This window comes from Panulirus ornatus, chromosome 59 (genome assembly GCF_036320965.1).
Source record: "Panulirus ornatus isolate Po-2019 chromosome 59, ASM3632096v1, whole genome shotgun sequence".
In the NCBI taxonomy this organism is placed as follows: domain Eukaryota; kingdom Metazoa; phylum Arthropoda; class Malacostraca; order Decapoda; family Palinuridae; genus Panulirus; species Panulirus ornatus.
In genome coordinates, this window is record NC_092282.1 from 18764854 (window position 1) to 18778348 (window position 13495).

Below are 13495 nucleotides of genomic sequence, written 5' to 3' on the forward strand. Positions count from 1 at the left end.
AAAGGTGGTATTCGGACAGATGAGGAAGGTTAGTGAGTGGTGGGATGAAGTTAAGTTACTGGTGCAGTGAAATGAGAGGTGCATGGGCATTATTTTTAGGGAAGAACTGCAAGATTGGGACATGCAGAAAAGAAAGCAGCAGGATATCAAGAGGAAGGTAGAGGGGATGGAAAAAGTGGATGAATGAGAGTTGTGTTGAGAGAATATCAGCAAACTCAAGGGAAAATAAGAAATTGTTTTAGGAGTTTAACAATTTAAGAATAACAAGAAAACAAAATAGACAATGAATTATTTTTAAGGGTTGTTGAAATGTTTTCATTGATATGGTGATAGACATGGGATGTTTTGGATGTGGAGGCATGTGAAGTGGGAGAGTAATGGCAAGTGATTTGGTGAAAAAAGAAGTGATGAAAGTGCTGCATGAGATGAAATGTGGCAAAGCAGCTGGAGTGGAAGGTATTACAGTTAAGGTTCTTAAGAGATGGGGTGACTGCATTGTCTGATTGGTTAGGATTTTCAGTGTATGTATAGATCATGGTGAGGTGCCTGAGGATTGAGAGAATGCATGTATAGTGCCATTGTATAAAGGCACTTGGGACAAAATCAGTGTTCAAATTACAGAGGTAAAAGTTTCCTAAGCATAGTTGTTAAGCTGCATGGAAGAATGGTTATGAAGAGAGTAGTGATGTTCACAAAGCATCAAACTGGGCAAAAACAGTGTGTTTTAAGTGTGTTAGAGGCTGTGAGGATCAGTTGTTTGCTTTGAAGAATGTGTGTGAAAAATGCTTACAGAAACAGAGGGATTTGTGTGATTTTGGATATGGAGAAAGCATATAATATGGTTGATAGAGATGCTGTGTGAGAGATGATACAAATGTATGATGGTGATGGGAAGAAGCAGTGAGGAGTTTTTATCAAGAAAAAGAGGTGTGTGTGTTCGTGTAAGTAGGTAGAAAGGAAGGTGAGTGGTTTAAGGTGAAAGTGGATCTGTGGCAGGAGTCTGTGATGTTACCATGGCTCTTTAATTTGTTTGTGGATAGGGTGGTGAGGGAAGTGTATGCAAGGGTCTTGGAGAGAGGAGCAGGTATACAGTATGTTGGGGGGATTAGGAGGTGATTAGATATTTCCTGATGACACAGTGATGGTGGCAGTGTCAAGTGAGAAACTGCAGAAGTTGGTGTATGAGCTTGGGAGAGTTAATGAAAGAAAGTTGATTGCAATTATGAATAAAAACAAGATTGTTAGGCATAGAACTAGCAAGAATCAGGTTATTTGGGGTTTGAAGTTGAATGGAGAGAACTTGGAGGGAGTGGAATGTTTTAGATACTTAGGAGTGGATATGCCAGCAAATGGAACCATAGGAGCTCTAGTGAGCCATAGGCTGGGTGAAGAAAGAAAGGTGTCAGGTACAGTGATGAATGTGTGGAAAGAGAAGTCACTGTCTTTCAGAGCAAAGATGAGTGTTTGATAGTTTAGTAGCTCCAGTGGTGCAGTGTTGATGTGAGCCATAGGCCATAGAAGTGTAAAGGACAGGGTGAATGTGCTGGAAATGAAATGTTTGAGAACAGCATGTGTTTTAAGGAGGGTTGATCGAATAAGAAATGATAGGGAAAGAGAGAGATGGTTTAGTGAGAGGAGTATGTATGAAAGAGGTGAAGAGGGTGTCCTCAGATGGGATGGAAATATAGAGTGGATGAGTGAAGAAAGGATCACTTAAGAGGGTGTTAATGTCAGAAGTGAAAGGAAGCAGGAAAATGGGGAAACTAAGTAGGAGATGGAAAATTGGATTGAGATATCTTGGTTCTTGAACATGCAGAAGGGTGGAAGGAGTGAAAGGGATTGAGCAAATTGGGGTGATGTGGTATCCAAGGGATGACATGTTGTTAATGGGCTGAGCCAGGACATGTGAAGCAGTCAGGAGAGATCATGTAAAAGTCTGTTGGGACTGGTTGTGGTGCATTTTACATGACAGCTAGAGAGTAGATGTGAGGAAATAAGGCCATTTCTTTGTTCCTGATGCTTCCTAACTAATGTGGGAAATGGCAAACGTGTATAAAAAACTAACCCTTTTGATAGGCAAGCCTCATTGCTTTTCATAGTACCGCCTGGCTACTGTACTCCTTCCATGAAATAAACACAAGAGATATCCTTTTCCACTCATGTTTTCTTTTCTTTATGCTTTGATTTCATTTGCAGCATTTTCCCTGTCTATTGTTTGTATTTGTTCCCCATACAATTTTATGTTCACTATATATCTGTACTTGTTATTATACTTGATTGCTGTTTCCCGTGACGGCAAGGTAGCACAGCAAACAGACGAAGATCGGCCCGTCCACTCATGTACAAATGTATATACGTAAACATCCATACATGCTGAAGTGGAGGGTAGCAGTGCTATTTCCTGTGTGGCAGGGGAGCAACAGGAATGAATGAAGGCAGGTAGTATGAATACATTACATGCGTATATATGCATATGTCTGTGTATGTATGTATATGTCTGTATGTATTATTTTTTTTTTTTTTTTTTTTTTTTTTTTCATACTATTCGCCATTTCCCGCATTAGCGAGGTAGCGTTAAGAACAGAGGACTGGGCCTTTGAGGGAATATCCTCATATGGCCCCTTTCTCTGTTCCTTCTTTTGGAAAATTTAAAAAAATTCTATAGTGTGATTAAACCGTTCATGGATGTAATCCAAGAACATGTATTATTTATTTATTCATATTTATTATACTTAGTTGCTGTCTCCCACATTAGCGAGGTAGTGCAAGTAAATGGATGAAAGAGTGGCCCAACCCACCCACATACACATGTATATACATAGACGCCCATACTTGCACATATACATACCTATACATTTCAACGTATACATACATATACATACACAGATATATACACATATACACATGTACATATTCATACTTCCTGCCTTTATCCATTCCCGCCGCCACCCCGCCACACATGAAATAGCACTCCCCCGTGCACATGCGAGGTAGTGCTAGGAAAAGACAACAAAGGCCACATTCGTTCACACTGAGTCTCTAGCTGTCGTGTAAGACACTGAAACCACAGTTCCCTTTCCACATCTAGGCCCCACAAAACTTTCCATGGTTTACCCCACATGCTTCACATGCCCTGGTTCAGTCCATTGACAGCACGTCAACCCCAGTATACCACATTGTTCCAATTCACTCTATTCCTTGCACACCTTTCACCTTCTGTATATTCAGGCCCCAATTACTCAAAATCTTTTTTGCTCCATTTTTCCACCTCCAGTTTGGTCTCTCACTTCTCGTTCCCTCCACCTCTGACACATATATCTTCTTTGTCAATCTTTCCTCACTCATTCTCTCCATGTGACCAAACCATTTCAATAGCCCCTCTTCTCTTTTGTCATCCACACTCTTTTTATTATGACACATCTCTCTTACCCTTTCATTACTTACTCGATCAAACCACCTCACACCACATATTGTCCTCAGACATCTCATTTCCAACACATCCACCCTTCTCCGCACAACCCTGTCTATAGCCCATGAATCACTACCATATAACATTGTTGGAACCACTATTCCTTCAAGCATATCCATTTTTTCTATCCAAGATAACGTTCTTGCCTTCCACACATTCCTCAACGCTCCCAGAACCTTCACCCCCTCCTCCACCCAGTGACTTACTTCCACTTCCATGGTTCCACCCGCTACTAAATCCACTCCCAGATATCTAAAACACTTCACTTCCTCCAGTTTTTCTCCGTTCAAACTTACCTCCCAATTAACTTGTCCCTCAAACCTCCTGGATCTAATAACCTTACTCTTATTCATATTTATTCTCAGCTTTCTTCTTTCACACACTTTACCATACTCAGTCAACAGCTTCTGCAGTTTCTCACCCGAATCAGCCACCAGCACTGTATCATCAGTGAACAACAACTGACTCACTTCCCAAGCCCTCTCATCCATAACAAAATTCATACTTGCCCTTCTCTCCAAAACTCTTGCATTCACCTCCCTAACAACCCCATCCATTAACAAATTGAAAAAACCATGGAGACATCATGTGCCCCTGCCACAAACCAACATTCACTGGGAACCAATCACTTTCCTCTCTTCCTACTCGTACACATGCCTTACATCCTTGATAAAAAACCTTTACTGGTTCTAGCAACTTAACTCCCACACCATATACTCTTAATACCTTCCACAGAGCATCTCTATCATCTATATCATATGCCTTCTCCAGATCCATAAATACTACATAGGAATCCATTTGCTTTTCTAAGTATTTCTCACATACGTTCTTCAAAGCAAATACCTGATCCATGCATCATCTACCACTTCTGAAACCACACTGCTCTTCCCCAGTCTGATGCTGTGTACATGCCTTCACCCTCTCAATCAATACCCTACCATATAATTTCTCAGGAATACTCAACAAACTTATATCTCTGTAATTTGAACACTCATCTTTATCCCCTTTGCCTTTGCACAGTGGCACTATGCATGCATTCTGCCAATCCTCAAGCACTTCACCGTGAACCATAGTTACATTGAATATCCTTACTAACCAGTCAAGAACACAGTCACCCCTTTTTTATAAATTCCACTGCAATACTATCCAAACCCGCCGCCTTGCCAGCTTTCATCTTCCGCAAAGTTTTCACTACACCTTCTCTCTTTACCAAACCATTCTCCCTGATCCTCTCACTTCACACACCACCTTGATCTGCCACTCTATCATCCAACACATTCAACAAACCTTTAAGATACTCACTCCATCTCCTCACTTCACTACTACTTGTTATTACCTCCCCATTAGCCCCCTTCACAGATGTTCCCATTTGTTCTCTTGTCTTACACACTTTATTATTCTCCCCAAAATTTAATGATACTCTTATCACAACTCTCATTTGCCCTCTTTTTCACCTCTTGCACCTTTCTCGACCTCCTGCCTCTTTCTTTTATACATCTCTCAGTCATTCGCACTACCTCCATGCAAAAATCGTCCAAACGCCTCCCTCTTCTCTTTCACTATCAATCTTACTTCTTCATCCCACCACTCACTACCATTTCTAATCTGCCCACCTCACACGCAAAGATGCCACAGGCATCTTTGCATAAGCCATCACTGCTTCCCTAAATACATCCCATTCCTCCCCCACTCCCCTTATGTCATTTGATCTCACTTTTTTCGATTCTGCACTCAATCTCTCCTGGTACTTCCTCACACAAGTCTTCTTTCCAAGCTCACTTACTCTCACCACTCTCTTCACCCCAAGATTCTCTCTTCTTTTCTGAAAACCTCTACAAATCTTCTCCTTCGCCTCCACAAGATGATTAGACATCCCTCCAGTTCCCCCTCTCAGCACGTTAACATACAAAAGCCTCTCTTTCATTCGCCTATCACTTAACACGTAATCCAATAAAGCTCTCTGGCCAACTCTCCTACTTACATATATATATATACTGTGTATATGTATGTGTGTATATGTTGATATCTATATGTATGTATATGTGCATGTATGGGCATTTATGTATATTTATGTGTATATGTATATGTGGAAGGATGGAGTGAAAAAGATTTTGAGCGATCAGGGCCTGAACATACTGGAGGGTGAAAGGCATGCAAGGAATAGAGTAAATTAGATTGATGTGGTATACCTTGGTCGACGTGCTGTCAGTAGATTGAACCAGGGCATGTGAAGCATCTGGAGTAAACCATGCAAAGGTCTGTGGGGCCTAGATGTGGAAAGGGAGCTGTGGTTTTAGTGCATTACACATGAGAGCTAGAGACTGAGTGTGAACAAATGTGGGGGATGCTGTTTCCTACTTGGAGGGGTGACGACAGGAATGGATGAAGGCAGCATGTATGAATATGTACATGTGTATATATGTATATGTTTGTGTATGTATATATATGTATAGTATGAAATATATATGTACGTATGTGTGCGTGTATGGGGATTTATGTATATATATATATATATGTGTGTATATGAGTGGTAGGGCCATTCTTCGTCTGTTTCTTTGCACTATATCGCTGACACTGGAAACAGCAATTAAGTATAATGATAATAATAATGATAATGATAATAATAATAATAATAATAATAATGATAATAATAGGCTGTTAGAAGCAATGAAAAGTTTTTATCGAGGATGTAAGGCATGTGTACGTGTAGGAAGAGAGGAAAGTGATTGGTTCTCAGTGAATGTAGGTTTGCGGCAGGGGTGTGTGATGTCTCCATGGTTGTTTAATTTGTTTATGGATGGGGTTGTTAGGGAGGTGAATGCAAGAGTTTTGGAAAGAGGGTCAAGTATGAAGTCTGTTTGGGATGAGAGAGCTTGGGAAGTGAGTCAGTTGTTGTTCGCTGATGATACAGCACTGGTGGCTGATTCATGTGAGAAGCTGCAGAAGCTGGTGACTGAGTTTGGTAAAGTGTGTGAAAGAAGAAAGTTAAGAGTAAATGTGAATAAGAGCAAGGTTATTAGGTACAGTAGGGTTGAGGGTCAAGTCAATTGGGAGGTAAGTTTGAATGGAGAAAAACTGGAGGAAGTAAAGTGTTTTAGATATCTGGGAGTGGATCTGGCAGCAGATGGAACCATTGAAGCGGAAGTGAATCATAGGGTGGGGGAGGGGGTGAAAATCCTGGGAGCCTTGAAGAATGTTTGGAAGTCGAGAACATTATCTCAGAAAGCAAAAATGGATATGTTTGAAGGAATAGTGGTTCCAACAATGTTGTATGGTTGCGAGGCGTGGGCTATGGATAGAGTTGTGCGCAGGAGGGTGGATGTGCTGGAAATGAGATGTTTGAGGACAATATGTGGTGTGAGGTGGTTTGATCGAGTAAGTACTGTAAGGGTAAGAGAGATGTGTGGAAATAAGAAGAGCGTGGTTGAGAGAGCAGAAGAGGGTGTTTTGAAATGGTTTGGTCACATGGAGAGAATGAGTGAGGAAAGATTGACCAAGAGGATATATGTGTCAGACGTGGAGGGAACGAGAAGTGGGAGACCAAATTGGAGGTGGAAAGATGGAGTGAAAAAGATTTTGAGTGATCGGGGCCTGAACATGCAGGAGGGTGAAAGGCGTGCAAGGAATAAAGTGAATTGGATCGATGTGGTATACCGGGGTCTACGTGCTGTCAATTGATTGAATCAGGGCATGTGAAGCGTCTGGGGTAAACCATGGAAAGTTCCGTGGGGCCTGGAAGGGAGCTATGGTTTCAGGCATTATTGCATGACAGCTAGAGACTGAGTGTGAATGAATGGGGCCTTTGTTGTCTTTTCCTAGCGCTACTTCGCACACATGAGGGGGGAGAGGGATGTTATTCCATGTGTGGCGAGGTGGCGATGCGAATGAATAAAGGCAGACAGTGTGAATTGTGTGCATGTGTATATATGTATGTGTCTGTGTGTGTATATATATGTGTACATTGAGATGTATAGGTATGGTAATTTGCGTGTGTGGACGTGTATATATATACATGTGTATGGGGGTTGGTTGGGCCATTTCTTTCGTCTGTTTCCTTGCGCTACCTCGCCAACATGGGAGACAGCGACAAAGCAAAATAAATAAATAAATAAATAAATGATAATAGTAATAATAATAATAATGTCATGCGGAGAATGCTCATCCTCCTCGAAGGCTCAGATTGGGGTGTCTAAATGTGTGTGGATGTAACCAAGATGAGAAAAAAGGAGAGATAGGTAGTATGTTTGAGGAAAGGAACCTGGATGTTTTGGCTCTGAGTGAAATGTAGCTCAAGGGTAAAGGGGAAGAGTGGTTTGGGAATGTCTTGGGAGTAAAGTCAGGGGTTAGTGAGAGGGCAAGAGCAAGGGAAGGAGAAGCACTACTCCTGAAACAGGAGTGGTGGGAGTATGTGATAGAGTGTAAGAAAGTAAACTCTAGATTGATATGGGTAAAACTGAAAGTGGATTGAGAGAGATGGGTGATTATTTGTGCCTATGCACCTGGTCATGAGAAGAAAGATCATGAGAGTCAAGTGTTTTTGGAGCAGCTGAGTGAGGTTGTTAGCAGCTTTGATGCACGAGACCAGGTTATAATGATGGGTGATTTGAATGCAAAGGAGAGTAATGTGGCATTTGAGGGTATAATTGATGTACATGGGGTGTTCATTGTTGTAAATGGAAATAGTGAAGAGCTTGTAGATTTGTGCTGAAAAAGGACTACTGATTGGAAATATCTGGTTTAAAATGAGAGATATACATAATTATACATATGTAAGTAGGAGAGATGGCCAGAGAGCGTTATTGGATTATGTATTAATTGATAGGCACATGAAAGAGATACTTTTGGATGTTAATGTGCTGAGAGGTGCAACTGGAAGGATATCCGATCATTATCTTGTGGAGGTGAAGGTGAAGATATGTAGAGGTTTTCAGCAAAGAAGAGAGAATGTTGGGGTGAAGAGAGTGGTGAGAGTAAGTGAGCTTGGAAAGGAGACTTCTGTGAGGAAGTACCAGGAGAGATTGAGTGCAGAATGGAAAAGAAGGTGAGAGCAAATGATGTAAGGGGAGTGGGGGAGGAATGGGATGTATTTAGGGAAGCAGTGATGGCTTGGGCAAAAGGTGCCTATGGCATGAGAAAAGTGGGAGGTAGGTAGATTAGAAAGGGTAGTGAGTGGTGGGATGAAGAAGAAAGATTGTTAGTGAAAGAGAAGAGAGAGGCATTTAGATGATTTTTGCAAGGAAATATTGCAAATGACTGGGGGATGCATAAAAGAAAGAGGCACGAGGTCAAGAGAAAAAGGTGCAAGAGGTGAAAAAGAGGGCAAATGAGAGTTGGGGTTAGAGAGTATCATTAAATCATAGGAAGAATAAAAAGATTTTTTGGAAGGAGGTGAATATAGTGTGGAAGACAAGAGAACAAATGGGAACATCGGTGAAGTGGGCAAATGGGGAGGTAATAACAAGTAGTGGTGAAATGAGAGGGAGATGGAGTGAGTATTTTGAAGGTTTGTTGAAAGTGTTTGATGACAGAGTGGTGGATATAGGGTGTTTTGGTCAAGGTGGTGTGCAAAGTGAGAGGGTCAGGGAGAATCATTTGGTAAACAGAGAAGAGGCAGTGAAAGCTTTGTGGAAGATGAAAGCCAGCAAGGCTGTGGAATTTATTAAAAAGGGGGTGACTGTGTTGTTGACTGGTTGGTGAGGATATTCAGTGTATGTATGGTTCATGGTAAGGTTCCTGAGGATTGGCGGAATGCATTCATAGTGCCATTGTACAATGGCAAAGGGGATGAAGATGAGTGTTCAAATTACAGAGGTATAAGTTTGTTGAGTATTCCTGGGAAACTATATGGGAGGGTATGGATTGAAGGGGGTGACTGTGTTGTCGACTGGTTGGTGAGGATATTCAATGTATGTATGGTTCATGGTAAGGTTCCTGAGGATTGGCAGAATGCATTTATAGTGCCATTGTACAAAGGCAAAGGGGATGAAGGTGAGTGTTCAAATTACAGAGGTATAAGTTTGTTGAGTATTCCTGGGAAACTATATGGGAGGGTATGGATTGAAAGGGTGAAGGCATGTACAGAGCATCAGATTGGGGATGAGCAGTGTGGTTTCAGAAGTGGTAGAGGATGTGTGGATCAGGTGTTTGCTTTGAAGAATGTATGTGAGAAATACTTAGAAAAACAGATGGATTTGTATGTAGCCTTTATGGATCTGGAGAAGGCATATGATGGAGTTCATAGAGGTGCTCTGTGGAAGGTATTACAAGTGTATGGTGTGGGAAGTAAGTTGCTAGAAGCAGAGAAGAGTTTTTATCAAGGATGTAAGGCATGTGTATGAGTAGGAAGAGAGTAAAGTGATTGGTTCCCAGTGAATGTTGGTTTGTGGTAGTGGTGTGTGATGTCTCTATGGTTGTTTAATTTGTTTATGGATGGGGTTGTTGGTGATGTGAATGCATGAGTTTTGGAGAGAGGGGCAAGTATGCAGTCTTTGGTGGATGAGAGGGTTTGGGAAGTGAGTCAGTTGTTGCTTGCTGACGATACAGAACTGGTGGCTGATTCGTGTAAGAAACTGCAGAAGTTGGTGACTGAGTTTGGTAAAGTGTGTAAAAGAAGAAAGCTGAGAGTAAATGTGAATAAGAGCAAGGTTATTCGGTGTTTGCTTTGAAGAATGTGTGAGAAATACTGAGAAAAACATATGGATTTGTATGCGGCATTTATTGATTAGGGGAAGGTATATGATAGAGTTGATAGAGATGCTTTGTGGAAGGTCTCAAGAACATATGTTGTGGGAGGTAAGCTGCGAGAAGTAGTGAGTTTTTATCGAGGAAGTAAGCATATGTAAGAGTATGAAAGAGAAGAGAGAGAATTGTTCCAAATGAATGTTGGTCTGTGGCAAGGGTGTGCAATGTCACCATGGTTGTTTAATTTGTTTATGGATAGGGTGATGAGGGAGTTAAATGCAAAAGTTGAGAGAGAGAGAGAGAGAGAGAGAGAGAGAGAGAGAGAGAGAGAGAGAGAGAGAGAGAGAGAGAGAGAGAGAGAGAGAGTATGCAGTCTGTTAGGGATGAGAGGGCCTGGTTAGTGAGTCACTTGTTTGCTCATAATACACCAGTGACTGATTTGAGTGAGAAACAACAGAAGTTGGTGACTGAGTTTGGAAGGGTGTGTGAAGGGAGAAAGTGAATAAGACTGAGGTTATTAGGATCATTAGTGTTAAGGGACAATTTAGATGAGATGTAAATTTGAATGGAGAAAAGTTGGAGGAGGTGAAATGTTTTACATACTTGGCAGCAAATGGACCCGTGGAAGCGGAAGTGAGTCATCTGATGGGAGAGGGATTGGAAGTTCTGGGAGCAAAGGAGAGTGTGTGGAAAAAGAGAACATTATCTCGGAGGACAAAAATGGTTGTTTGAAGGAACAGTAGCTCCAACAATATTATATTGCTGTAGAGCATGGGATATAGAAAGGGTTGAGTAGAGAAGGGTGGATGTGTTGGAAATGAAAAGTCTGAGAGCAATATGTGGTGTGAGGTGGTTTGATTGAGTGAATAATGAAAGGGTAAGTGGGATGTGTGGAAATTATAAGAATGTAGGTGAGAGAGTTGAAGAGGATGTCTTTAGATGTATGTAGAGAATGATTAAGGAAATGTTGACAAAGAGGATATATGTGTCAGAAGTGGAAGGAACAAGGGGAATGAAGGGACCAAATTGGAGATGGAAGGATGGAGTGAAAAACATTGTAAGCAATTAGGGCCCAAACATGCAGGAAGGTGAAAGGTGTGAATGTAATAGAGTGAATTGGAACGCTTCGGTATACTGGGGTCAGTGTGCTGTCAATGGACTGAGCTTATTAGGTTCTGCGGGGTTGAGGGACAAGTTAGTTGGGATGTGAGTTTGAGTGGAGAAAAATTGGAGGAAGTGAAGTGCGGGGTTGAAGGACACATTAGTTGGGATTTGAGTTTGAGTAGAGAAAATTGAGGAAGTGAAGTGTTTTAGGTATCTGGGAGTGGACTTAACAGCGAGTGGAACCATGGAAGTGGAAGTGAGTCATAGGATGGGGAAAGGGGGTGGAAGTTCTGGAATTGATAAAAAATGTGTGGAAAGAGAGAAAATTATTTTGGAGAGCAAAAATGGGTATGTTTGAAGGAATAGTAGTTCCAACATTGTTATATGGTTGCGAGGCATGGGCTATAGATAGATTTGTATGAAGGGGTGGATGTGTTGGAAATGAATGTCTGAGGGCACTATGTGGTGTGAGGTGGTTTGACTGAGTGAATAATGAAAGAGGAAGAGGGATGTGTGGAGATAAAAAGAATGTAGGTGAGAGGGTTGAAGAGGATGTTTTTGGACATATGTAGGGAATGAGTGAGGAAAGGTTGACAGAGAGGATATATTTGTCAGAAGTGGAAGGAACAAGGGGAATGAAGAGACTGAATTGGAGATGGAAGGATTGAGTGAAAAACATTGTAAGCAATTAGGGCCCAAACATGCAGGAAGGTGAAAGGTGTGAATGTAATATAGTGAATTGGAACAGTGTGGTATACTGGGGTCAGTGTGCTGTCAATGGACTGAGCTTATTAGGTTCTGCAGGGTTGAGGGACAAGTTAGTTGGGATGTGAGTTTAAGTGGAGAAAAATTGGAGGAAGTGAAGTGCAGGGTTGAAGGACACGTTAGTTGGGATTTGAGTTTGAGTGGAGAAAAATTGAGGAAGTGAAGTGTTTTTGATATCTGGGATTGGACTTAGTAGCAAATGAAACCATGGAAGTGGAAGTGAGTCATAGGGTAGGGGAGGGGGTGGAGATTCTGGGATTGATGAAGAATGTGTGGGAAGAGAGAAAGTATTTGGAATGCAAAAATGGGTATGTTTGAATGAACAGTAGTTCCAACTTTGTTATATGGATGCAAGTCATGGGCTATAGATAGGGTTGTACGGAGGAGGGTGGATGTGTTGGAAATTAGATATTCTAGGACAGTATGTGGTGTGAGGTGGTTTGATTATGTAATGAGGTGGTTTGATTAAGTAATGAAAGGGTAAGAGAGATATAAGATAATAAAATGAGTGTGGCTGAGAGAGCAGAAGAGGGTGTGTTGAAATGATTTGGCCGTATGAAACTATTGAGAGGAAAGATTGACAAAGAGGATACATGTGCCAGAGGTGGAGGGAACAAAGAAAAGTGGGAGACCAGATTGGAGGTGGAAGGATGGAGTGAAAACGGTTTTGAGTGATTGGTTACTGAACATGCAAGATGGTGAAAAGCATCCAAGGAGTAGATTGAATTAGAACGATGTGGTATACTGGGGTCAATGTGTTGTCAGTGAACTGAACTAGGGCATGTGAATTATCTGGGATAAACCATGGAAAGGTCTGTGGGGCCTGGATATGAACAGGGAACTTGATGGGTCTTTCTTGGTGCTACCTCGCTAACACAGGTAATGGTGATCAATTTTTATAAAAAAGTATGATCATTACCTAATTCTTTTGGTTTTTATATTCAGCACTGAAATGTCTGTATGGGATTTATTTACTGTATGAAGTGCAAAAGAACATTGATTTCACCCCAGGTTTTGAACTGTCTGGCAGCCACAGTGATCTTCACACTTCACTTGAAGCTCTTGGATCACCAGAAAAAGTGAATGTAGCAGAAATTGACCCTGAAACTGTTCGGCATGAATTAAGGGCTCTCATGACCCAAATGAACCAAGTAGAACTGGAAAGGGTAAGAAAAAAAGTTTTCTATTTACTGTATTCATTTTTGCATAGATATACATGATTGTTATTGACTGAAGGAAAGTAACTGAAACATCGGGAAATTCAACTTTCAAAGAATCAAATTCATACCTTTCTGTCAATGTGTATCTAGTGTGCCATTCTCCTTTATATTCATGTTTGGTTCATTTAGAAGTAAGTTTTTTCATTCTTGATTACCATTTCCTGCAATAGCAAAGTGACACCAGGAACAGATGAGGAAAGGCCAAATTCGCTTGCATCCTTTCTCTAGCTTTGATATGTAGTGCACGAAAGCCACA

At 41.3% G+C, this 13495-nt stretch overlaps 1 protein-coding gene across 1 annotated transcript in view; it reads left to right on the forward strand.

The window, feature by feature from the left end:
• Positions 1–13495, forward strand: part of LOC139767160 (uncharacterized) — a 1522454-nt gene that overhangs the window by 1278135 nt on the left and 230824 nt on the right. Inside the window, 1 exon segment of the mRNA XM_071696189.1 lies at positions 13031–13185. Coding sequence (XP_071552290.1) covers positions 13031–13185 — 155 coding nt within the window.